This window comes from Callorhinchus milii, unplaced genomic scaffold (genome assembly GCF_018977255.1).
Source record: "Callorhinchus milii isolate IMCB2004 unplaced genomic scaffold, IMCB_Cmil_1.0 Scaffold1, whole genome shotgun sequence".
Lineage (NCBI taxonomy): Eukaryota > Metazoa > Chordata > Chondrichthyes > Chimaeriformes > Callorhinchidae > Callorhinchus > Callorhinchus milii.
This window is the reverse complement of record NW_024704742.1, coordinates 69,411,204-69,435,843: the sequence shown is the minus strand read 5'-3', so window position 1 is coordinate 69,435,843 and position 24,640 is coordinate 69,411,204. Positions and strand designations below refer to the sequence as shown.

Sequence of the window (24,640 nt, the reverse complement as noted above, 5' to 3'; positions counted from 1 at the left end):
CTCTATTGCTGTAGCATTATAGGTGCTAACAATTGAAGTTCCATATATCCCCTGATGGAAAGGTCTTCCATTGTTAAGCTTCAAACGTGTGCAACAAGTAAAGTTTTCCCAATGTAATAAATAAAATGATTTTTTTGAAATATTAAAGATTTAATTTCTAATTTTGTAGCCGATTCTCCTGGAAGTTTCTTTTAAGAACTGCGTCAAAGTGGGGGTCTCGTTGGGACAGAGATGGCTACAAGGTGACGTGTGTGGCATTGGCATGACAGAATCAAGCCAATTTTATCACCGTATCAGTGCTTATCAGTCACTCTTACATTGTGTGGTAAATGTCTAACAATCCAGCCAATCAGTCCATGGGCAGGTTGGGTGCCGCTGTCCAACTGTTTTGCTTTGACAGACCAGGGCAACTGGTGTCCAAAAATATACACAGTGGAGCTGGTCCACTTTCCTAAAGGGGAGGAAGCAAAAGTGGAGAATACTGCAAAAGGGAAAGAGAAAGCGTTGAGTTGCCATTTTACATTGAAATAGATTTAGCCATGAATTTTCTTATCGATTTTCAGTGAAATAAGATTCTTAGCATTCAATTGTCGATGCCAGATGTGTCGTTCTTCTGTTCCCCACCCCCCTTTTAATGTGGAGGAGTCTGGATGAGGCAGACCATATATAGAGTTGGTTTTCAGGCATCCCAAAGTGCCAAGATAACTGATGGCACAAACAGAGATTAGTTCCCCCAAGGTCATAGCATCGGTGGCTGTGCTCTCAACTGTTCCCTCAATGACTGGCGGCAGCATGGAGAAAGTAGAAGTCTTCAATGCTGAAGGCAAGGGAAGAGCACTCAAGGCGACAAAAGACCTGTACATTGGGGATGTGATCTTTGCTGAACCGTCATACGCTGCTGTGGTATTTGATAAGTGAGTCTGCTCTCTGCTCCATTACTAATAATAATTCTTGTATTTGGCATGGCACCTTTCACGTCGGCAGGACGTCTCAAAACACTTAAAGGATTTTACTGTGAAGTTGGACACTGGATTGAGTGACCAAATTATTATTATTTAAAAAAAATTTTTTGAAGGGATATTGCTGGAAAGTGATCCACTAATCGACTAACAACCGGATTCATACTTACTGCTAGGTAAACAGAGGCGTGTGGAGTAAGGAAACTTGCCTAAGGTTTCACCCTGGCACCTTTCACGTTGGGAGGATGTCTCAAAGCGCTTATAGGATTTTAATGTGAAGTGTAGTCATTGCATATTTTGTTGGTGAATGCGGAAGCCAATTTTGTGTGCAGCCATGTTCCACAAACAGCCATGAAGTGAATGATTACTTTTATCTGTGGAGTTGTCAGCCAGGACACAGGGAGAAACTCTCCTCTCTTTATCGAATAGCACCACGGTATCCTTAACTCGGTTTAGCATCTCATCCAAAGAATAATACCTCAGCAACAACAACTTGCACTTATATAGCACCATCCACGCCGGGCGGCATCTCAGAGCGCTTAACAATAGTAGAGCCCAAGGCCAAGCCAGGGGAAGGGGGAAGGTGACGGTAGGAGTGGTCGAAAAGGAAGGTCTTCAGGTGCGACCTGAAGATGGGGAAGGAGGGGCGTGAAGGGGTCGAGGGAGGGAGCTCCAAAGTTTTGGGGTGTAGTGGCTGAAGGCACAGCCGCCGATGGTGGAATCCTCTGCTCAGCCTAGAGTATATAAATTAAAGTATATAATGTCAGCCTAGAGTATATAAATTAAAGTCTCGATGTGGGGCTTAAACCCACAATCTTCTGACTCAAGAGACAAGAACAACTGCTGATTCAGCTGAGACCTGAAGTTATCGAAATTGTGTAATATTCTTAAATTTGTTTGTTTAATTAATTTGGATGCCTTTGTTTTTCTCACAGTTCTTATAAACTGACAACTTCCAAATGAAGACTGAATTTAAGGGTTTGCCAAAACAATTCTGCATAACCTTTTGAGACATTAAGACTTGGTTTTGTGCTCTTATGGCTAAGTGCAAGTGGATATCACATTCATTGTATGAGTTGAATGAAGATGATAATACACAGAAATTTTATCATCAGCTGGTGGTGCACTGGACTTGGGGCCAGAGTTTCTCAGTTTGAATATCATTGAGTCCAATCAGCCATTTGCTTAATGGGGTTAAATGATGCTAACATGAGGTTGCTGCTTTTGTTATTGTGGATGTTGTAGCTCAATCTGCATTACCATCGGTGGCCGAGCCTTTTGCTAATATGCCCCTAACCTGTGGAATTCTCCACCCAAGGAGTCCTTGTAGTGTAGTGGTTAGTGCACTCACCTCGCAAGCAAGAGGACCCAGATTCCATTCCTGGGTGGAGCAAAACCTTAGGCAAGTTTCCTTACTCCACATGCCTCTGTTTACCCAGCACTAAGTAGGAACAGTTGTTAGTCAATTGGCGGATCACTTTCTGGGGGTAATAATATCTCCAAACCCCCCCAAAACAATTTGGTCACTCAATCTAGGACTGTTTTTGGGATACTGCTGTGTGCAATTTGCCACCGCATTTCACCCACACAATTCAGACAATCCACTTTACAATATACTCTGTGAAGAGCTTCCGGACGTCTCATCAACGTGATGGGTGCTATATCAAATGCAAGGATTATTATTATTACCTCTACCTGACTTGCCCCTCTCTGTCTTTAAATCCTGCCTAAACAAAACCTCTTTGACTGAACTTATGGTGACCTTCCCCTCTCCCTTGCTCAGGGTCCAATTCCATTATTGTGATACATTCTGATTTGCCACCTTATGTGAAGGGCATTGTATAAATACAATTTGTTTTTGTTTTAAAAAGTATCTTTTTTGAAGGGGTTGAAAGGTGAGTGAAAGAGCGACACAAATGCAAGGTATTATTGCTGGAGTCTTTCTGGTAGTGGCTGGTTCGCATTCAATCAAAAGCATTGTTGATATTGATCGGCTTGTCAATGAGCCTTGGCAATCCAGATGTGTAAATGTAGACTCAATCTTTAATTTTTTCGAAAACCTTTTTTTATTCGTTACATTTTGGAAAATTTTACGTCTAGTTCACTGGCCCGTGTCTGGAGTCAATTTTGCGATATGGTGATGTGTTAGTTAACAACTATGTACTAATTCACACATACTGCTCAATTCAGTCACCTTGTTACATTTAACACATCGATTGGTGCCCTGGTGTGCTGGAGCGAATTCACCTAACACCCTTCTCAATGGTAATGCAGATTGAGCCATAAATTGGACATCTTTGAGTATCACCATGCTCTTGCCCCATCTCTTATTGCCATTACTTCTCTTGGTCCTACTTCTCCACCCAGTCCCTTTGCCCTGCCTGCTTCATGTCACATTTTGTGATAGGGAGTATCGACTTCAATATCCTCACGCTCAGCTACAAATCTCTTCACGTGCTGGCACCTCCCTATCTTTCTGACCCGCTTACTCTCCGCTTAGCTGTCTCTGGCCTCCTGCTTGTCCCTCACCCCTCCGCTCCACCATCAGTGATGGGTTTCCTTGCGTTGTCAGACACCCAGCTCACACAAAAAAAAAGATTGTTTACGTTCCACAACAATAATTTATATCTATGCAGTGCCTTTCAAGTCAGGAGGATGTCTCAAAGTGCTTCATAGTACCACTTGGGAGACCGAGCTGGGGGTGGAAGGAGTCGAGGAAGGAGGGGAAGAAAAGTGACCAAAAGACATGGTTGAAAAGAAAGGGCTTGAAGGGTGGGCGGTGGGGGAGGAGGTGATGTAGAGGGAGTTAGAAACTAGAGTTTCTTGGATTAAGTCACTGCCCTGAGTTAGCTGGTTTAACAGTGGTACAATGTGGAGTTAATCTCTATATCTCCTATACTGTGTGCAATCTTGGCTTAGCACTCATAGTTCAAGCTCCACATTAGTACCTGAGTTCCTAGTCTAGACTGACACCTCAGAGCACCACTGGAGTGTTTTTCATTCTTCTTCACATCTGGTCCCTCACCTTTAACCTCCATCACATTGCCCGCCTCTGTCCTGGCCCTTACCCAATGCTGCTAAAATGCTCGTTCACACCTTCATCACATTGTGCTTAGACTTCACCAATATTTTCCTTGCTGGTCTCCCTGGCTCTACCATCCACAAGCTGCAACTCATCCGATCACCCATCACTCAGTGCTTGCTAAATTCTCCCTGTTGCACAGCTCAAGGTACCCCTAATCCCAGCACTGCACTGGAGTGTCAACCTAGACAAGGTCCCTCCATGGGGCTTGAACTCATGACCTTCTGATTCACAGATGAGAGTGCTACCAACTGAACCAAACTGTCAATTACCCACATTTCATCTGGTGGAAATGTTGGTAAGGACATCGGGAGAGGAATCTACATCTCTCTTTGAATAGGTCATGGGATGTGCACTACAGACTACGGTGGTGGTGGTTGGGGGAGGGGGGGTGAAGGGATTAGGTGAGGGAAAGGGGAAGGAGAAGGTGCGTTGTATTGTCGGAGGTGCGATCTTTGAATGAGATATTAAACCGAGCTCCTGACTGCCTATTCAGGTGGATGTTATTGCACTATTCAAAAAGCTCTGCTCTGGTGATGTTAAAGATCCCTCTGCACTATTTATATACTATTTAGGGCAGGGAATTCTCCTGGTGTCCTGGCCAATTCCCCTCTCCCCTCCTCCATCAAAATTCTCCAAAGGTCATTCATCGCAATGTTGTCTGTGGGACATCACTGGTGCTGATCAGTGTGATGCCTTTGGCTAAGAAACAGCAGTCACCACAACTGAATGTAACTCATCATGAGAAACTTTCTTCTCTTTTCAAATAGTGTCACAGGATCTGCATTGTAGTACAGTACCTGCTCCATGTCCCCCGCCCTGCCTGCCCCACCATCGACAGTCGGGCCTTCAGTCTACTCTTTGGAATTCCATTCTACAGTCCTCTTCACCTCTCTTGCCTCCTTCAAGGCCCATCTCAAGACCTTCCTCTTTGCCAGTGCCTTACTCAGCACCAGCTACTTAATTCAGGTCCTCATTTGAGGGTCTGTGAAGCCAAATCCATCTCCAGAGTGTTCAGTGACAGGTCAGTGTAGGCCAAAAATCCTCCTTCCCTGCAGCCACAAATCCAGCTCACTGCTTGATCCGGGACTGCAAATGGATTAGAGGAAACCTGTCCGCTGCATCCCCAGGACACCAGATCCATAAAGGAGGAATGTTTGCACATAGGTCTTATATGAATATGTGTGCAACATACACCAAATTTGTGTAACATATGCTGTGAGTAGTGAAGAGTAATGTTACACAGTGGAATTTGTGAACTTTTTTCTGAGCTGAGCAGGGACAGATGAACAGTGTTATTTTGGTTAATGGCCAAACATAAAGGTCAACTGGGTTTACTAACCTCAGGCTAAGCTGACACTCCAATGCAGCACTGTTTACTTAACAGTAAGTAAGAACCCAAGAGCTATATCAAATGCAAGGATTATTATTATTGTAATGCACGTTATCATGTCATTGGTGGGATTTTGATGTGAAGTGCAGTGACTGGGTCTAGGTGAATGCAACAGCTAATTTTCGCACAGCAATTCCCTTGAACAGTCATGAAGTGAGTGACCAATGTTTTTGGGGGGGACAATTGTTGGCGAAACTCCCTTCTTTTTTCGAATTGTTGCCATGGGGACGGGATCTTGGTTTAACGCCTCACCTCCACCATCGCAGTGCTTCCCCGAGCGCTATATTAGATTGTCAGCCTAGAATTTGAGTTCAAATTCCGAACGTGAAGTTTGAATCCACAATCTTTGGCCTCAGAGGAGAGAGTGCTACCAACTGAGCCAGGCTGACAACTAACACTTGTGGCAGTGTCTTCCTTTGTCTATTGTCAGAAAGAAACATGATGTAGTCCAGCAAAGCTGAGGCTGGATGCTCCTGAGGTGGGGATTAAGTGTTCTGTTCAGGTAGATGTTAAAGATCCCATGGCACTACTGTATTCGAAAAGGGAAGGGAGTTTCTCTCTCTTGGAGTACTGGCCAACAATCCCCCAAACTCACTTCATTGCTTTTTGTGGGACACTGCTGTGTGTAACTGGCTGCCCACACAGCAAGCACAAATGTAAATGTACAGGTTTGGGCACATGTCTTCATCAGTCAAGGATTTGACTTCTAAAGAGCTATGGCTGTTATAGACGGATAAATATGTTAGTTGAGGGTTGACGTCTCTGAATGGGTTTCTCTGTAAGTAGTGACAGGTGCCACTTGGAAGAAGGATGACCTTATGAGCGACTGCAGGGCATTGCCGATGACAGACCAGGCAGTCTGGCTTGTCGGCAGGACATGGAGGGGCAGAACAGTCACTGGGGACATGGATTCTTCATACCCTTGATTATGTTATCCCTGCAAGCCAAAGCACTTTCAGATAGGGTGGTCTTAGCTAGACAAGCAGCAGGAAGCTTGACAGATAGTGTTTTTACTGATAAGCTATGTGGTTTCAGTTAGTTAAAGTCCAGTAGTTAAACAAACACACATTCCTGGGTGCCCTAAACCTTGGTTCTTGCCAACCTGCAAGATTACCTGTGGCATTAGGTGAGCAGGGTCTATTCAGGGGATGAGAGAGTGCGCATTCCTTTTCACAAACAGGGAAATTGTGGAACTCTGTCTGGTTTAGATACTCCTAAACATGGCAATGCTTTGGGTATGTGTCAGGCAACCGGCTGTCCCCAGAGAAATCGTAAGGTTGACCTCTGCGAGCTCCTTCCGAGAGAACTGTCACAAGTGCAATGGGCCAAAAAGGTTTCCTTCTTGTTATAAATTTCTATAGTCCCATTACGGTCACATTGCTCATCATGTGAACAAATGTCTCAAGGAGCTTGACAGCTGGAGTGATGCACAGCGAGTGGGGAAGTGGGAGGGAAATTCAGAGGAGGTCGGAGGCAAGGTTGAAGAAACTTTTTCAGAAGAGTTTTTGGAGGTAGGGAGAGAGGCAAAGTAAATTGACTAATAATTTGTAATTTAATAATATATTTAAAATTAATTTCTAATAATTTTTGTTAATAATAAGTTTTAGAAGAGAGTTCCAGAGGAGTGGGGTGTAGTGATTCAAGGCTCAGATGGCAATATAACATATTATAATAATATAATAATAATAATAATCCTTGCATTTGATATAGCGCTTTTCACGTCGGGAGGACGTCCCAAAGCGCTTCACAGAACACACTGTAAAGTGAATTGACTGTATATTTGTGGGCGAACGCGGCAGCCAATTGCGCACAGCAATGTCCCACAAACAGTCATGGATTGAAAATGACCAATTTATTATTGTTTTGTTTTTTTGGAGGGATTATTATTAGGCGTGTGGAGTAAGTCAGTGGAGTATTCAGTCAGACTCCATATTGTGGAGTCCTGTAGCTCAGTGGTTAGAGCACTCGCTTTGCAAGTGAGAGACCGGAGTTCAATTCCAGGCAGAGGGCGAAACCTTGGGCAAGTTTCCTTACTCCACACAGAGCCTAATAATAATCCCTCCAAAACCAAAAACAATAATAAATTGGTCATTTTCAATCTACGACTGTTTGTGGGACATTGCTGTGCGCAATTGGCTGCCGCATTCGCCCACACATATACAGTCAATTCACTTTACAGTGTGTTCTGCGAAGCGCTTTGGGACGTCCTCCTGACGTGAAAAGTGCTATATCAAATGCAAGGATTATTATTATATATATATATAGCTATATTAAATGCAGCAGATATACGAGTGTAGTGACTGAATTTGTAGATGAGAGTGACACTCACCATGTTCAATGCACCGAGCTGTTCATTGCTAATCATTCACCTGAAAGTAACTCTCCACAAATGACCAAGCTGTCTTGGTCTCTATTTCTGGAGAGCAGGCCACACTATTATTTTTAACCCTATAATGTACGCTAGTCAAAGCACAGTGACAGTCTCTGTATTGGTGGTCAGACACTGCGGCAGCCAATTTGTGCACAGCAATCTTCAAGACACTTTGATGTTACTGGCACCGCACCAATTGCAAGAGACAGGATCTAACAATAATGGTAATCCTTGCATTTGATACAACAACAACAAGATTACATATGTATAGCGCCTTTCATGTCGGGAGGACGTCCCAAAGCGCTGGAATAGTGTACAGCATTTCAGACCCGAGCTAGGGTCAGTGGGGAAGATGATAGGGTTTTGAGGTGGGACTTGAAGGAGCCTGTTATGTCAAAATGTCTCAAAGTGGGAGGGGAGGAGGAGCCATGGCCACTCTGCTGGGAGGGTAGAGGTGAGGGAGGGAACTTTGGTTACCTTGGACACCTCTTAAGCTGGACAAAATGGTGTGTCCGGCTCAAGCAGCTTCCACTGTATTATCTCCTAAGAAAAATAAGTTGATAAAATGAAGTAGGTTGTGGAGGCCATCCACAGGTTATTGAGGCTGCTGGTTTGTCTCAATGTGATTTAACCGAGCTCACTTCACCCTAGTCACTCGGCATTTAACACATTGCCATAGGCAGTCGAGGCAATGCTGACAATGGATGAAAATGGGGGGGGACGTGGGGGGGAGGGGAGAGGTGGGTAACTTTGGAATTGGCTCCTCTTGAATAATTCCTTAAAAAAATAACAATTGGTCACTCAATCCACGACTGTTTGTGGGACACTGCTGTGTGCATATGGCTGCTGCGTTTCGCCAACAAAATACACAGTCTTTACTTTATATATTTTACAGTATATTCTGTGTGGTGCTTTGAGACGTCTCAAAGACGTGATAAGGTACTATATCAAATTCAAGGATTATTATTATTACAAAGTGCCACCAAGTGGGATATTGCTGGGCGCATACGGGCTGCTGTATCTGCCCACAAGATACAAATCACAGTAAAGCGCTTTGAGATCTTGACAATATAATACAAAGCTGTATCAAATACAAGTATTGTTACTATCAGCTTTTTGATTCTGTTGCACGTTTCTCTTCTATTTGCTCCAGCCTGAATTACACGGGTGCACTTTCGCAGTGCACTTTCAATAACAACATTTCAACTATCCTTTCTACCCCATGCCATGACCCGCTCTGCCTTCCCCACCTCCGCAATGTCACCCGGTTCCACCACTGTCGCACACCGCAGGCCACCAAAACCCTCACACACGCTTTCATTACATTGAGGCTTGACTATGCAAATTCACTGCTTGTCGGCCTCCCCAACTCCTCCCTCCATAGGCTGCAGATCATCCAGAACGCTCCAGCTCGTGTCCTCTCCCGTACGAGGCTCCATCCTTGCCCGACTCCACTGGCTTCCCATCACACAGAGGATAGAGTTTAAGATGCTGGTCCTCACCTTCAAAGCCCTCCACGGTCTTGCTCCCCCCTATCTCTGCAACCTCCTAACCCCCTACAACAACAAAATTATATTTATAGAGCGCCTTTCAAGTTGGGAGGATGTCCCAAAGCGCTGAACAGTCAGGTGTCGGGGTCCAAGCATGGGGGAGGGTGATGTAGAGGTGAAGGAAGGCAGAGAGGTGGGAGGGAGACCAAAGGCACGATCAAAGAGAAGGATCTTGAGACCGGCCTTGAAGGAGCCAAGGGAGGAAGTGAGGCAAAGGGACCGTGGGATGGAGTTCCAGAGTATGGGGGCAGAGAGACTGAAAGCCCGGCCACCGAGAGTAGGGCGGGTCGGGTGGGAGACATGGAGCAGACCGGAGCCCGATGAACGGAGGGAGTGGGCAGATTGGTAGGGAGTCAGCAACTCAGAGAGGTAGGAGGGGGCAAGGCCATGGATGGCCTTCAAGGTGAGGATGAGGATTTTGATCTTGATCCTCTGGGGGATGGGGAGCCGGTGGAGTCGGGCGAGGGTGGGAGTGATGGGGTCATGGAGCCTGGTGCGTGAGAGTACACGAGCTGCAGATGATCTGCAGCTTGTGAAGGGAAGAGTTGGGAAGGCCGATGAGGAGGGAGTTCCCATAATCAAGTCTTGATGTGACGAATGTGTGGGTGAAGGTTTCGGCAGCCTGAGGGGTAAGGCCGTGGCGGAGTCTGCCAATATTGCGGAGGTGGTGGTAGGCAGTGCCGATCATGGCGCGGATGTGGGGGAGAAAGGACAGTTCAGGGTCAAACAGGATACCCAGGTTGCTGACTGGCTTAGTGAGGTTGAGTGTGCAGCCGCGGAGGCTGATGCTGCCACGCCTGAGGTGTGGAGGCACTGGCGCGAGCCAATCAGGAGGGCCTCGGTCTTGCTGACGTTGAGTTGGAGAAAGTTGGCCCTCGTCCAGGATTTGATGTCGGACAGGCAGTCGGTCAGGACGCCAGTAGTCCTGTTCGCTCCCTCCGCTCAGCAGGCTCCAGCCTGCTTCACGTTCCCCGTCTCGCTCGCCCCACCATTGCCTGGTGGGCCTTCGACCACTCTGCCCCCACCCTCTGGAACTCCATCCCGCAGTCCCTCCGCCTCACCCCCTCCCTTGTCACCTTCAAGACCCATCTCAAGACCTCCTCTTTCACTGTACTTTCAACCTCCCTAATTACCCCCCGCCCTCCACACTCCCCCACCCCGAGCCCCAGCTCAGCTCCGTAACTCTCTGTCCAACGACTTGCGACGTCCTCATGACCTGAAACGCGCTATACAAATGGAATTTTGTTGTTGTTGTGTAGTGCCCTTTATGCGGGGCAGTGTCTCAGATGGCTGGTTTCCAGTCAAGTGTAGTGACGGTGCATCTGTGTATAGATTGGTGTATGTTTTTTTAGAAGAACTTGAAAACCTTTTCCGGTTCATTAATTCATTGGCAACCCAAGACATACCCAATCACGTCACTCAGACACTTTAAACGATTTGTGGCTAGTTAACGGGACTTTGCTCTGCTCAAATTGACTGCCTGCTTTGTTGAAATACAAAATAAATAGTCACTACATTTTCCAGTAAAGGATTTGACTAAGCCAGGGCCATTCCTGAGCCAGGCTGACTCCAGCGGCAATGTCACTGGGAGTGAAAGGATCTCAGAATCTGTCCAGGAAGTGGCCATGACATAGGTAGTGACTGGCTGAGAGAAAAGGTCTGGGCTTAATTTGTCACTGAATAAGGAGAAGGAAAGTGGAGGATTCGACTTTCAGTATAGGACTCTCGAGTAGCCACACCCCCGGGAATGCTTTTGCAGTGATCCGGAAAGGGTGTGAGGTGTCAGCCTGGCTTAGTGGTAGTGCTCTCGCCTCTGAGTCAGAAGGTTGTAGATTTAAACCCCACATCGTGACTTGGAATCACAGTCTAGGCCAACAATCCAATGCAGTGCTTTTGCATTTATATAGAATCCTTCACACGGATTATTGTCTCAGAGATCTTAACACTTGTCTTGGAACGATAATACTGTGTACGCACTCTGCAGCACTCGGAGATATTATCCATTGTGAAGGGTGCAAGTTATAAATGCAAGTTACTGTTGTTGTTTTCTGGCTCTTTCAAGTGTCGCTAATTGTGGAGTAAGGCACATTCATTTTGACTTAAACTGAAGCTATTTCAGTACCACTTTGTCCTATGAAACCCAATAGGGCTTCCAATCTCTCTGCATTTCTTTCTTTCATCTGAAAATCCTGATGAGCGCCTCTGGATTATCGGCATTCTGTCCATATTCCAGGCTTTCAAGCATGGCATTTCTTTCCCTCTATTTCATTTCTTTACACAGCCAGGAATTGGCAGCTGGAAAGGAGTTTCCAAAGTCAAGCCCTAAACCAGCTCTAGCTTTTGATCAACCTTTTTGATCTGTCAATAAAATGTTTTTGATTGAATATTTCTTCATTTACGCCATAAATCAAGAAATATTCAATGAAGAAAAATCAGGAAACACACTACCGATTGAATACAAATTTACCTAGCCTCGTGCACATGTTTGTGGTGGGTACTGGTGGTGGTGGGTGGCTTCTTGGCGGCTTGGTGGGGCGTAAAGGGTAGGATAATCCTATCTGAAAAAACAGCAGGAAAGCCTGCTTAGCTGATGAGACTCCAGCATTTACCCTGATGCACTAAATGTAATTTTGTTGTTGTTGTTGCACACTCTTGGGTCCTCAACCCTCAGCTCTCGCCAATATGTTCCAAGTACTTTTGGGAATTAGGTAAGCAGGATGCAACCCTCTGAGGGTATAGTGCGCATTGCATTCCATAGACAGGGAACTTTCCATGCGTGGGTGGTAGACACTTGTGGAACTGTCAGTCTGGTTTGGAGATTCTTAATCATAGTGATAGGCTTCCACGTGTGTCAGTCACCTGGCTGACCATCAAAATCATTATATTCCCCTTTACGTTGTTGTGTGTGGGGACTTTGCCTTGCGCAAATTGGATGCCGTGTTTGTCTACAGTACAAAGTTATTGCATTGAGAAGTCCTTCTCATGAGATGAAGCACTATAAATGCATTATTACAAATGCAGTCTGATTTTTGAAATCAACAGAAAAGTTCAAAGTGATTGAAAACACACAGAGAGATAACAGACGAACAGCTGTCCCTAAATTTCCCAAAAGCCTCAAATGCTCTGAAGACTCTTATTGTTGTCACTGTGGGAAGGCTAATATCAAACTTTATTTTAGTAACAGTGCCATATGGTTCAGCTCAGGCCACCGCCCCCTATCCCAGGGAGAGGGGAGAGGTCACAGGGACTGAGAACAAGTCTGTCTGTCGTGAGTCTCACTGATGAGCCGAACAGATTGATTGACTATCAACAGTGCTACGGATTAGTAACAATAAAAATCTTTCACATGTGACACACCTCCTGTAACCCTCAAAGTCTCAAATTGCTGCACCATTACTGAAAAGAATGGCATCTGAGCTCCTGAGGATAAAACTGAGAAGCTTCCTCTGACCCATCTGCACAGTCCAGGATCAAGCAGTGAGGTGAATTTGTTGGAAACACGGGAAGGGGCTACAGGAATGGAGGGCTCCAGCCTACACTGATTTGCCACTAAGCTGGAGTCAGCTTCACAGCGGGCACGTCTATTTACCAAGGACCCTCACATGAGGACCTGGATTAAGAAGCTGGTGCTGAGTAAGCCTGGTACGCTGTATTGGACTTGGACCTCAAGAACATGAAGGTGGCTGGCGCGTCACAAGTTGTCCTGTAAAGGTCCTCCCACTATACAAAAGGCAGATGCCCACCAGATAGCTGATGAGGAAACTCTGAGGCTTGGAGTCCGAGTCTGTGAACACACATTCGTACATTTAGTGCCTGGAATCCATCTTGATTGCAGAGAGGTAAGCAGCTGCTGCTTAAACTCCGCATCTCCAATTGGTGGAACCATCGCTCAATGGGAAGGGATGTGGGCCTGAGCTGCGGACAGGCAGATGGTGGCAATGTATTTCTTGCTGAGCTGTGTTGCCCACCGGGAAACTCGCAGTGAGTTGCTTGTTCCTAGCATCCATCTAGTGAGGCCTCAAACCCATGCTTGTTGGATGTTGAAAGACCAACGCGTGACCATTCTCCTTGGGAGGAGGTAAGTGGGGTTTCCTTGGAGCTGAACTGCCTCCAAGGTGATGTGCTTGGCAATGGAATGTTGGAATCGAGCCAGCCCTCTGGGGTGGTCTTGATAGTCCGGTTCCTGAGCCAGGTTTGGGGTGTGTTGGGTTCGCTGATGTTGGGTTTGTTGCTTCCTTTCTCCAGCCTCACACAGCAAGTGTGTCACAGCTGCTTCAAGAAGCAAGCCAAGCTGCACCGCTGTGGCCACTGCAAGTTCGCCCACTACTGCGACCGCACCTGCCAGAGGCAGGCATGGACGGAGCACAAGAACGAATGTGCTGCTGTGAAGAAGGCCGGCAAGGCCCCAAACGAGAACATCAGGTGAGTCCCGAAGTGGGGGTGGGGGATAGCGCTCAGCACGTCCCCTTGTGTCTCAGGCTTTCAGCCACTGCGCCCCGAAACTACCCTGGGTGAAGGACGCTATATAAATGCAAATTGTTGTTGTTGTTATCCTAACGTTCTCCAGGTTGGCCTCCCGGATCTTGTGGCAGGTGGAAAGGGAGGGTGGCATTGTCTCGGAGGACCGTTTAACATCTCTTGAGGACCTCCAGGACCATGTGGAAGATCTTGACGAAGAGGAGAAGAAGCAGCTGACCGCTGACGTCAATGCCTTCCTGAATTACTGGCAGCCTTGCGGTCAGCAGATTGGGCATGAGTCCATATCCCACATATTCGGAGTGGTAAGATCCACACTAGCAATGGCCTCAGTCTGGGAATGAGAGGGAGGGGTCTTGTAGGAAAGCTTTTAACAACAAGAATAATTACCTTTACGTTTGCAATAGTGCCTCTCTATCTGGGAGTCCTGTAACCTATTGATTAGAGCACTCGCCTCGCAAGTGAGAAGACCCAGATTTGATTCCCGGGCAGAGTGATACCTTAGGCAAGTTTTATTACTCCACTCGCCTGTTTGCCTAGCAGTAAGTAGGAACCCAGTGGTTAGTCGATTGGAGGATTGCTTTCTGGGGGTAATAATCCCTTCAAAATCAATCAATCAATAAATAAATAATTGGGTCATTCAATCCACAACTATTTGTGGGACACTGTTGTGAGCAATTGGCTGCTGGTTTCACCCACAACTTATACAATCAATTCACTTATAATCTGTGAAGCGCTTTGAGAGACTCAACAACGTGGAATGGAACTATATCAAATGTAAGGATTATTATTATATTGTTATTATCTGTCTTTAAACCAAGCTTAAAACTGATCTCTTCGATGGGAAACTGTCACTATACCAAATACAAGGATCATTGTGATTATTATTATTATTATCATTTTCCAGATCAACTGCAATGGTTTCACGATCAGTGACCAGCGGGGGCTGCAGGCAGTGGGAGTTGGAATCTTCCCAAACCTCTGCCTTGTAAACCATGACTGCTGGCCAAACTGCACTGTCATACTGAACAACGGCAAGTAAGTGCAATGCAACACAACACAACTTACACTTGTAGTGTACAGCGTCTTTCATGTCGGGAGCACATGCTTAACAATGCTGGAAGGGCATCTCAGTTGCAGGTGGTCATCGAGATGACCAAAAATACAGTCAAATAAATTTTGCCTTGAAAAGGGGATAGAGGGAGCAAGCCAGAGAGACTCTGTCTTGTAAACCAATCTTCAGGTGCATTGGATACATATTGCGTAACTCAGTTGGTTGAAGTGACCAGATGATTTGGGATTTAAGTAGAATTACATAAATTCCACATCGCCAAAACAGGCCATTTGGTCCAAATACTCTGTGCCATTGTTTATACCCCACACAACCCCTTCATTCCCCCTCTTCTGGACCCTTCTATTCCCTCCACCCTCTTATACACTTTGAATTTCCTGTTAAATACACTTCCCCTTAAATACACAGCCTCCAGCATTCTCATCGCCCTCTGTTTAAAGAAACTACTCATTAATTTGCTTTTAGATCTGCTACTAGGTATCGTATATTTATGTCCCCTTGTTATTTTAATTCTCTGGTGGGTTAATAAAATAAGGACCATGTATTCTAATTTGTGACATTTCTTAACAGGTTTTTTAATAGGAAATGTTAATTATCATGTTCTAAAACATTGAATGCTCTGAGAGACAACTTACATTTATAGTGTGTAGAAGAAACAAAGATCTTGAACTCTACCCTCTGGGGATGGGGAGCCAGTGACTACTGGGGACTGTAAGCTGTGGGGACTGTAGGAGTCTTCCCAAATGCTTGGCAAAGCAACAGTGATAGTTGAGCAGATGATCTGGCTCATCAATCAGAAGTGTAAACATGTGCTCAACTATGTTAACCTCTGGTTCAGTATCAGTATTGTGTGCTTATCTCTGGGCTTTGTTTAAGTCTGTTGGGTAGAGATTCTTCCCATTCATCTCTTGTTAACCCAATCCACTGTGCAGCGCTCTGAGAAACTAACCTGCGAGAAGGATGGAAGTCGCTTAGGTCAGCTCTTGGGATGACACGTCTGGAGTCTATAGGGAATTAATTAATTTACAGCAGAAAGTCAATCACACCTCCCTCTGTCTACTTGTGGAAATCTGGAAATCTCTGTGTGTCTGGAATCGAATGCGCTCTCTCGCTGCCCCTATCGCATACCCTGCTTGTCTCTTTTCTGCATGTTTAAATGTAAACCACAAATAAAATATACTGATTGAGCTTCTCCTGAAGACACAGTGAGTGGTGAAAGTCACCAGCATTCCAGCAATTCAAGGGCAACCCAGGTTTTAGCTGGTTAAACTCCAGGAGTTATCCTACAACACACACTCTTGCCAGCCTGAGCCTAATAATTCCCGGGGGTTAGGTGAGCAGGGTGTGACCCTCTGGGGAGGGGATGTGGGGGAGAGGTGGAGAGAGATTGCGCACCCCATTCCAGATGAATGAGAAATTACCATTCGTAGGTGCGTGGACATACAGAACTCTTTCCAGTCGTGTTAAATTGGCTGCCACGTTTCACCTTCAAGATACACAATTTGCATTATATCCTATGAAGTGCTTTGAGGGATTCCGGGCTGGATTAAAGGCTGAAGGCCCGTCCGCTGATAGTGAAGCAGGCAGGGCTGGGGATGTGGAGCAGGCTAGTGCCTGCAGAGCGGAAGGTTAGGTTAGTGAAGTTTTAGAAGGTCGCAGGGGTAAGGAGGAGCAAGACAGTGGAGAGCTTTCAAGGTGAGGACAAGAATCCTGAACTCGAACCTCTGGGAGATGGGGAGCCAGTGAAGCCGGGTAAGGATGGAGGCTTACAGAGCTTAGTGACCAAAGTAACCCACCCACACTGAATGAAAGGTCGCAGGTTCATATGATCATGGTGAGATTACTAATCTCAGATGGTTTCACCATTAGTCTCTCCCCCTCCTCCCCACTGGGATAAGAAGGGTCAACTGGGGGAAGTCAGCACATTCAGCACAGGTTGTGAATTGAATTTCTCACTTTCTATTACATATTAAATATTTCTTAAATAGGCAACAACTCATATAATAGGTGGACGTTAAAGATCCTGCAGCACTATTCGAAAAGAGAAGGGAGTTTCTTTCTCCTTGTGTCCTTGCTGATGATCCCCCAGATAAAAATTTAGTCACTCACTTCATGATTGATTGCAGGACATTGCTGTGTGCAAAATTGGCTGTCGCATTCATGTATAAAATACAGTCTCTCTACACTTTACAGTAAAATCCTGTGAAGCGCTTTGAGACGTCTCTATCACGTGATAAAGCGCTATATCAAATGCAAGGATTATTATTACTATTTGGCATTTTGTGTTGAACTGGTCCATGACTTTTTGGTGTTTTTTCTTTACGTTGTGCAACACGGACTTTTTATTTTGTCTTTCAGTCATGACGCAGTAAAATCAATGTTTCACACTCAGATGAGGTGGGTCATGTGGTTGTCTGTAATTCAAATTTTCCTTCACTCTCCCCTACCCTTGCCACCCTCGGCCTTCCTTCTTCCCCTTCTCTCCTCCCCCTTCCTCTCTCTCCGATCCAACTCTTCCCAGTCTGAAATTAACTCAGCGTAGTCTTTTTCTGTGAGGGATGCAACGATTCATTTTGAAGCACAAATTATTTTATTATTTATTAATTATTGTTTCAGCCACTTAAGGTGCCAAACAGTTGATTGTTGTATCCCTGCCACAGAGATTCACCTCTGACCATTCACCTATCATTACTGATCATGATTGCCTTCACTCACTAACCGAATAACAATAATAATAATCCTTGCATTTGACATAGTGCCTTGTCACGGCTTCAAGATGTCTCAAAGCGCTTCACATAATATAATGTAAAGTGAATTGACTGTATATTTTGTGGGCAAAACGCGGCAGCCAATTGCACACAGCAGTGCCCCACAAACAGTCGTGGATTCAATGACCAAGTTATCATTTTTTTTTGAAGGGATTATTACACGTGGAAAAGTGATCCATCAATTGACTAATGACCATGTTCCAATTTACTGCTAGGTAAACAGAGGTGTGTGGAGTAAGAAAACTTGCCTAATGTTTCGCCCTGCCCGGGAATCGAATCTAGGTTCTCTTGCTTGTGAGGCGAGTGCTCTAACCACTAGACTACAGAACTCCACGCGAGGCAGCGAGATCCAAGGGGGAATCAGAAAAAAATTCTAATTTCACGCTTTGCGTAGTATACCCTATGAAGCGCTTTGAGATGTTCTCCTGACGTGTAATGTGCTTTACCAAATGCAAGGAAAGTTGTTATTATTAATTAATAATAAGAGAATAAACAGCCTCTGAATGAATGAATCGAATCCTAAAACATTTCCGCAATTCTGTGCCACCTTAGATCTCGAGACAGATCTTGAGCCTCCATGAAGCCCACCACCTGTTCCCTGGATCCCATCCCCACCCCTCTCCTTAAATCCCAGCTCCACCTCCTGGCCCCACTGTTTGCCGACATTATCAACCTCTACCTGTCTTCTGGCACTGTTTCTTCCCCCCTCAAAACAGCCACTATCACCCCCACCTTGAAGAAATCTTCCCTTGACCCATCACAGCTATCCAGCTACCGGCCCATCTCCAACCTCCCTTTACTATCCAAGGTCCTTGATAGAGCTGTTGCCTCCCAGCTTCACTTTTTCTTCTCCTCTCACTCTCTCTATGAACCCCTCCAATCGGGTTTCAGTGCTGCCCACAGCACGGAAACTGCTCTGGTCAAGGTCACAAACGACATCCTGACCATGTGTGACCAGGGCTCCCTCTGCCTCCTCATCCTTCTTGACCTCTCCACTACCTTTCACATCATGGACCACTCAATCCTCCTCCACCGCCTCTCCTCCCACCTCAACCTTCAAGGTTCTGTCTTTGACTGGTTCAGGTCCTACCTTTCACACAGCCTCCACTTCATCGCAGCAAATGACTTCTCCTCCAGCCCCCGCACCGTCTCGTGCGGTGTTCCTCAGGGCTCTGTCCTCGGTCTCCTCCTCTTCATCCTCTACATGCTCCCCCTTGGTGATGTCATCCGCAGACATGGGGTAAATTACAACATGTATGCGGATGACACCCAACTCTACCTCTCTGCCTCCACCCTGAACTCCAGGACTACTAAGCCAGTCATGAGATGGGTCTTGAAGGTCACAAGGGAGGGGGTGAGGCGGAGGGACTGCGGGATGGAGTTCCAGAGGGTGGGGGCAGAGTGGTGGAAGGCCCGCCAGGCAATGGTGGGGCGAGCAAGGCGGGGAATGTGAAGCAGGCTGGAGCCCGCTGAGCGGAGGGAGCGAACAGGATTACTGGCATCCTGACCGACTGCCTGTCCGACATCAAATCCTGGACGAGGGCCAACTTTCTCCAACTCAACGTCAGCAAGACTGAGGCCCTCCTGATTGGCTCGCGCCAGTGCCTCCACACCTCAGGCGTGGCAGCATCAGCCTCCACGGCTGCACATTCAACCTCACTAAGCCAGTCAGCAACCTGGGTATCCTGATTGACCCTGAACTGTCCTTTCTCCCCCACATCCGCGCCATGATCGGCACTGCCTACCACCACCTCCGCAATATTGGCAGACTCTGCCACCGCCTCACCCCTCAGGCTGCCGAAACCTTCACCCACACATTCCTCACATCAAGGCTCGATTATGGAAACTCCCTCCTCATCGGCCTTCCCAACTCTTCCCTTCACAAGCTGCAGATCATCCAAACCTCTGCAGCTCATGTACTCTCACGCACCAGGCTCCGTGACCCCATCACTCCCACCCTCGCCCGACTCCACTGGCTCTCCATCCCCAGAGGATCGAATTCAAGATCCTTGTCCTCACTTTCAAAGTCATCCATGGCCTTGCCCCCTCCTACCTCTCTGACCTGCTGACTCCCGACCAACCTGCCCACTCCTTGCGTCCAGCGGGCTCTGGTCTGCTCCATGTCTCCCGCCCGACCCGCCCTACCATCGGTGGCCAGGCTTTCAGCCTCTCTGCTCTCACACTCTGGAACTCCATCCCATGGTCCCTTCGCCTCGCTTCCTCCCTTGCCTCCTTCAAGGCGGGTCTCTAGACCCTTCTCTTCGATCGTGCCTTTCGTCTCCCTCCCACCTCTCTGCCTTCCCTCATCCCTACACCACCCCTCCCCCATGCTCGGGCCCCGACACCTGACTGTTCAGTGCTTTGGGACGTCCTCCCGATGTGAAAGGCACTCTATAAATATAATTGTGTTGTTGTTGTCTTACGGACTGAGACTGGGCAGAATTTTGTGGTTCGCTGACCCAGTGCAGTTGAGCATGAGGTCACTGCATACGAACTGGCAATGAGGCGCCAGCATCTCGCTTTGCATCAGGTCTGGCAAATGCCCACCAGTGTACAGTGTAATGCACACGTAACTCTCTCTTTCTCTCCCTCTCGATCTACCAGCCACAGTAAGTGTGTCAGCATGGCTCAGAGGTAGCACTTTCACTTCCGAGTCAGAAGGTTGTGGGTTCAAATTTTTTAACAGCGCATTAGTATCCGATCCAGCATGTTTGTTTTCCACCATTTCCTTCCCCCGTTTCCGTTGCTGTTTGGTAGCAGTTGTGTTGACGTTGATGATGATTTTCGCTCTGTGTTGGGACAGGATTGAGCTCCGGGCGATAGATAAAGTCCGAGCCGGGCAGGAGCTGACTGTCTCCTATGTGGACTTCCTGAACCTCAGCGCCGATCGGCAGAAGATACTCAAACTCCAGTATTACTTTGACTGTAACTGCGAGCACTGTGCCAAGGGCATCAAAGATGATTTGATGATGGCCGTGGTGGAGCAGGAAGGCAAAAAGGTAAAAGATTCCTCAGGCCGTGAGACGAGAGCGCTAGCAACTGAGCCAGGCTGACACAACAACAGCAACAACAAATTACAGTTGTATAGCGCTTTTTCACATCGGGAGGATGTCCCAAGGCACTGGACAGTCAAGGATGTGGGCCTGAGATGGGATCTGGAGAGGTGGAGGGCAGAGTGGGTAGGCGTAGAAGGGTGACCGCCTACCCTCATATTCTCTGAAGCGCTTTGGGATGTCTAGAAGACGTGAAAAGTACTATATCAAATTCAAGGATTATTATTATTACCCCTGGTACATAGTTGAGGAGGAGGGTCTTGAGACGTGCCTTGAAGGAGGCAGGAGAGGAACACACAAATAAGACATCAGAAGTGAAACAATGTGGGTAGGGGACTAAAGACTTTGTAGATCAGGGTGAGATGGGGAAAGCAAATCAGGTACCAAGTCCAGGTAGGTTGTGTGAATCCCAAATAGCTGTAACGCCAGCACCAGCTAGTGGAGACAGGAAGAAGTGCATTAATAATTATTCTGTCAGCACAACCTTCTGGATTTTGAGTCAATGTCCCGACCTTTGACCTAGCAGGTCCCACCTGCTTGTTCAGGTGGATGTTAAAGATCCTATGAAACTATTTGAAAAGAGAAGGGAGTTTCTCCTGGTGTCTTGGCCAACAATACCCCGAATAAAATAAATTGGTCATTCACTTCATGATTATTTGTGGGACATTGCTCTGCAAAAATTAGCTGCCACGTACACCCACAAAACACACAGTCACTGAACTTTAAGCATATTCAGTGAGGCCCTGTGGGGTGTCCTGCCGAGGTGAAAGGCACTCTACCAAATGCAAGGATTAATTATTATTAACAATGATGTTCTTGTAAAATTGCAGCTATCTGAAGAAACAGTGAAGGAGGTCACTGAATTTTCGAAGGCAGCCCTGGAGAAGGTTGACCAGCATCGATTAGAGGGGTTGTGGGCTGAGGTAAGGGGCTGTCTGTCTCAATGCTTCGGCTGATCTGTTTATTGTCACTCTCAGGATATGAAGTCCCGTAGAATAGTACTCGCCTCGCAAGAAGACCCGGGTTCGATTCCTGGGCCGGGTGAAACCTTAGGCAAGTTTCCTTACTCCACACCCTTCTGTTTACCTAGTAAGAAGTAGAATAAGAAGTAGGAACCCAGTTATTAGTCGATTGGCGGATCGCTTTCTGGGGTGTAATAATCCCTCCACCCCAAAAAAAATTGTCACTCAATCGACGACGTTTGTGGGACACTGCTGTGCGCAATTGGCTGCCGCGTTTCACCCACAAAATATAGTCAATTCACTTTACATTGTGGGGGAGTCAGACTGTCAGTTACTATGGAAATCCGCCTCCTCCCCACAATCAATGATCGATTCTTGGTGTCCCCTTCCCCATCTGTAACTGTGCTGTCTCCCACTCCATCTTTCTCAAGTGCATAACAGATTTTTCTCCTTTATTCTCTCTCACATTCTGTTTCTCCCCCTTTTTTCTCTTTCTTCTCCCTTTCTGTATTTCTTGTGCTTTCTCCTTCCTTCTCTCTCTCACTCTCTTCCTCTCTTTCTCCCTCTCTGTATATTTTTCTTGCTCTCTTCCTCTTTCTTTCACTCCCTCTGTATCCCGGTTTCTCTCCGTTTCTTTCTGTCTCAACCCCTTTTCACTCTCTTTCCCCCTCTATCTCTCTCTTTACCACTCTCTCCCCTCACCTCCTCCCTCTCCAACTTTCCCTCACACTCTCACTGTCCCCTCCTCCCCCTCTCACACTCTTTTTCTCTCTCTCCCCCCCTACTCTCTCTCTCTGCCCCCCCACCCCCCCGCCATCCCTCTGTTCTCCCTCCTCGCTGTTCTCCCTCCCCCTCTCTCAGGTAGTGAAGCTGTGTCGGGAGTGTTTGAAGAAGGAGGAGGGGGTGCTGGCTGACACACATCTGAATGTGCTGCGGGTGCTAAGCCTCCTGTCAGAGGTACTATCGTATCTGCAGCACTTTGAGGAGGCGGCGATGCATGCTGAGAGGATGGTGGAGGGTTACAAGTAGGTGCCTCAACCTGCAGAGAGACAGATACCCCGGAAACGCTGTGTCAGCCTGGCTCAGTGCTAGCATTCTCACCTCTGAGGCACAAGGCTGTGGGTACAAAACATTTTGAAGTTGACATTCCAGTGCAGCGATGGGGGTGTTGCATTGTCAGAGGCGCCGTCCTTTGGGTGATACATTAAACTCTTGGAGTGGGGAAGAGAGAGAGAGAAAGGGGGGCTTGGGAGGGAACGAGAGAGAGAGAGGAGTGGGAGGGAAAGAGAGGAAAGGAGAGGGAAAGAGGGGAGGGAGAGAGAGGGGAGGGGTGTGCCGTCCTTCAGATGAGATGTCTGCCTGTTCAGGTGGACGTTAAACGTTCTGTGAAGATGTCCTCCTGACATGAAAGGGTTATTGCTATGAAGCCTGAACTGAAAAACTTGCCATGAATCCAACAATTTAATGGCAAAAATGGTGCCACAGGCGAGGTGGAATTCTGGGTGGAATTTCTCATCTCGGGGTGGGAGGTGGGTTTGAGCCACTCCGGTGAGAATTTTAAGGATACATTTTCCTTTCAAATAGGAAACTGTACCACCCGAACAACGCCCAGCTAGGCATGGCCATGATGAGAGCAGGGGTGACCCACTGGCACGCTGGCATCATCGAAACAGGTCACGCCATGATCTGCCAAGCATACGGCATCCTGCTCGTAACCCACGGACCCACTCATGCCATCACGAAGGATCTTGAGGTAAGCCCGTCACCGCCTGTGTAAGTGCAAATACTTCATGTGCGTTATGGTCTCGCTTACATGACTCCCGTAGTGTAGTAGTTAGCACGTTCGCCTTGCAAACGAAAGGACCCGGGTTTGATTCCCAGGCAGGACGAAATCTTAGGCAAGTTTCTTATCCCATATCCCTCTGTTCACCAGCAGCAAGTAGGTTGCTAGTTGATTGGTAGAACGCTTTCCAGGGGTAATAATCCCTCCAAAAATAAATTTTGTCAATCCAAGACTGTTTGTGGGACACTGCTGTGCGTAATTGACTGTAAAATATACAGTTAATTCAGTTTGCAGTATATTCTGTGATGCGCTTTGAGATGCATCAATAACATGACAAGACCTTCTCTTGCAAGGCCACAATGCTACAGGACTCAACAAATTAAGTAATTCCTTAATTAAGAAATCCCCTTTAAGAAATCTCACAACATTGACCCGAGTGGCCTGGCCTTTTTCCCCCTACTCCTGCAGACCATGCGGGGTCAGACTGAGATGGAGCTGCGCATGTTCCAGCAGAACGAGTTTCTCTATTACCAGATGAGAGATGCAGCACTGAAGAACAAGAACATGCAGATGATGGCAGAGCCAGCAGCGGGCGAGTACGTCAAACAGCTCTTCCGCCGGAGAAAATAAGCCCAGAAATATCGCTCCCACTCCCACCCCGACTACTACTAATGCCTGGTTTTGAAACAGGAAATTTGAATGTTATTGGTGCTATTTTAGTTATTGAAGATGGAAGGGGAATAGAGGGAAACACACATTCTATCACAGCCGGACACTCTTTAAAAGAGGCATCTGGCACCCAGTTTGCGCTTTTGCTTAATACATTTCTTAATACAAATAGTTGAGCTGTCTTCCAGTTGTTCTAAGTCTCAGAGTTTCCTCATCAGCTATCTGACTGACATCTGCTTTCAGCATGGTGGAAGGACCTTTTTACAGGACAGCTTGAGACATGTCTTGATGCTCTTGAGGTTCAAGTCCAATGCCAAGTTACTCAAAGTCAACTATTTAATCCTAGTCCTTGGAGGGGGGGTGGTCTGTTAACCTTGCATGCCAAAGCCCTGTGAGATATGGTGGTCCTAGCAGGAAACAGTTACCCTAACGCACACACTTGGTATCCCCAAGTCTTGGCTCCTACCAACATGCACTAATACTTTCCAGAAATTGGAATCCT

At 46.8% G+C, this 24,640-nt stretch overlaps 1 protein-coding gene across 2 annotated transcripts; it reads left to right on the top strand.

Annotated features, from left to right (window-relative positions):
* Positions 1–718: 718 nt before the first annotated feature.
* Positions 719–24,320, top strand: LOC103181513 (histone-lysine N-methyltransferase Smyd1). 2 transcript variants are annotated; one of them, XM_007898043.2, is made up of 10 exons: positions 719–914; positions 13,601–13,777; positions 13,923–14,136; positions 14,739–14,869; positions 17,262–17,300; positions 20,475–20,670; positions 21,555–21,647; positions 22,548–22,711; positions 23,271–23,439; positions 23,938–24,320. In XM_007898043.2, the coding sequence occupies exons 1-10, from the start codon at positions 778–780 to the stop codon at positions 24,097–24,099; spliced, it is 1,482 nt and encodes a 493-aa protein (XP_007896234.2). In that variant the 5' UTR covers positions 719–777; the 3' UTR covers positions 24,100–24,320. The 2 variants fall into 2 exon arrangements, with proteins under 2 accessions (XP_007896234.2, XP_007896235.2); XM_007898044.2 differs by lacking the exon at positions 17,262–17,300.
* Positions 24,321–24,640: the final 320 nt, after the last annotated feature.

Coding starts and splice junctions, on each gene's coding strand:
- LOC103181513 (XM_007898043.2), top strand. CDS start 778: ATGACTGGCGGCAGCATGGAGAAAGTAGAAGTCTTCAATGCTGAAGGC. Junction 915..13,600: donor GCTGCTGTGGTATTTGATAA/GTGAGTCTGCTC, acceptor TCCTTTCTCCAG/CCTCACACAGCAAGTGTGTC. Junction 23,440..23,937: donor CCATCACGAAGGATCTTGAG/GTAAGCCCGTCA, acceptor CTACTCCTGCAG/ACCATGCGGGGTCAGACTGA.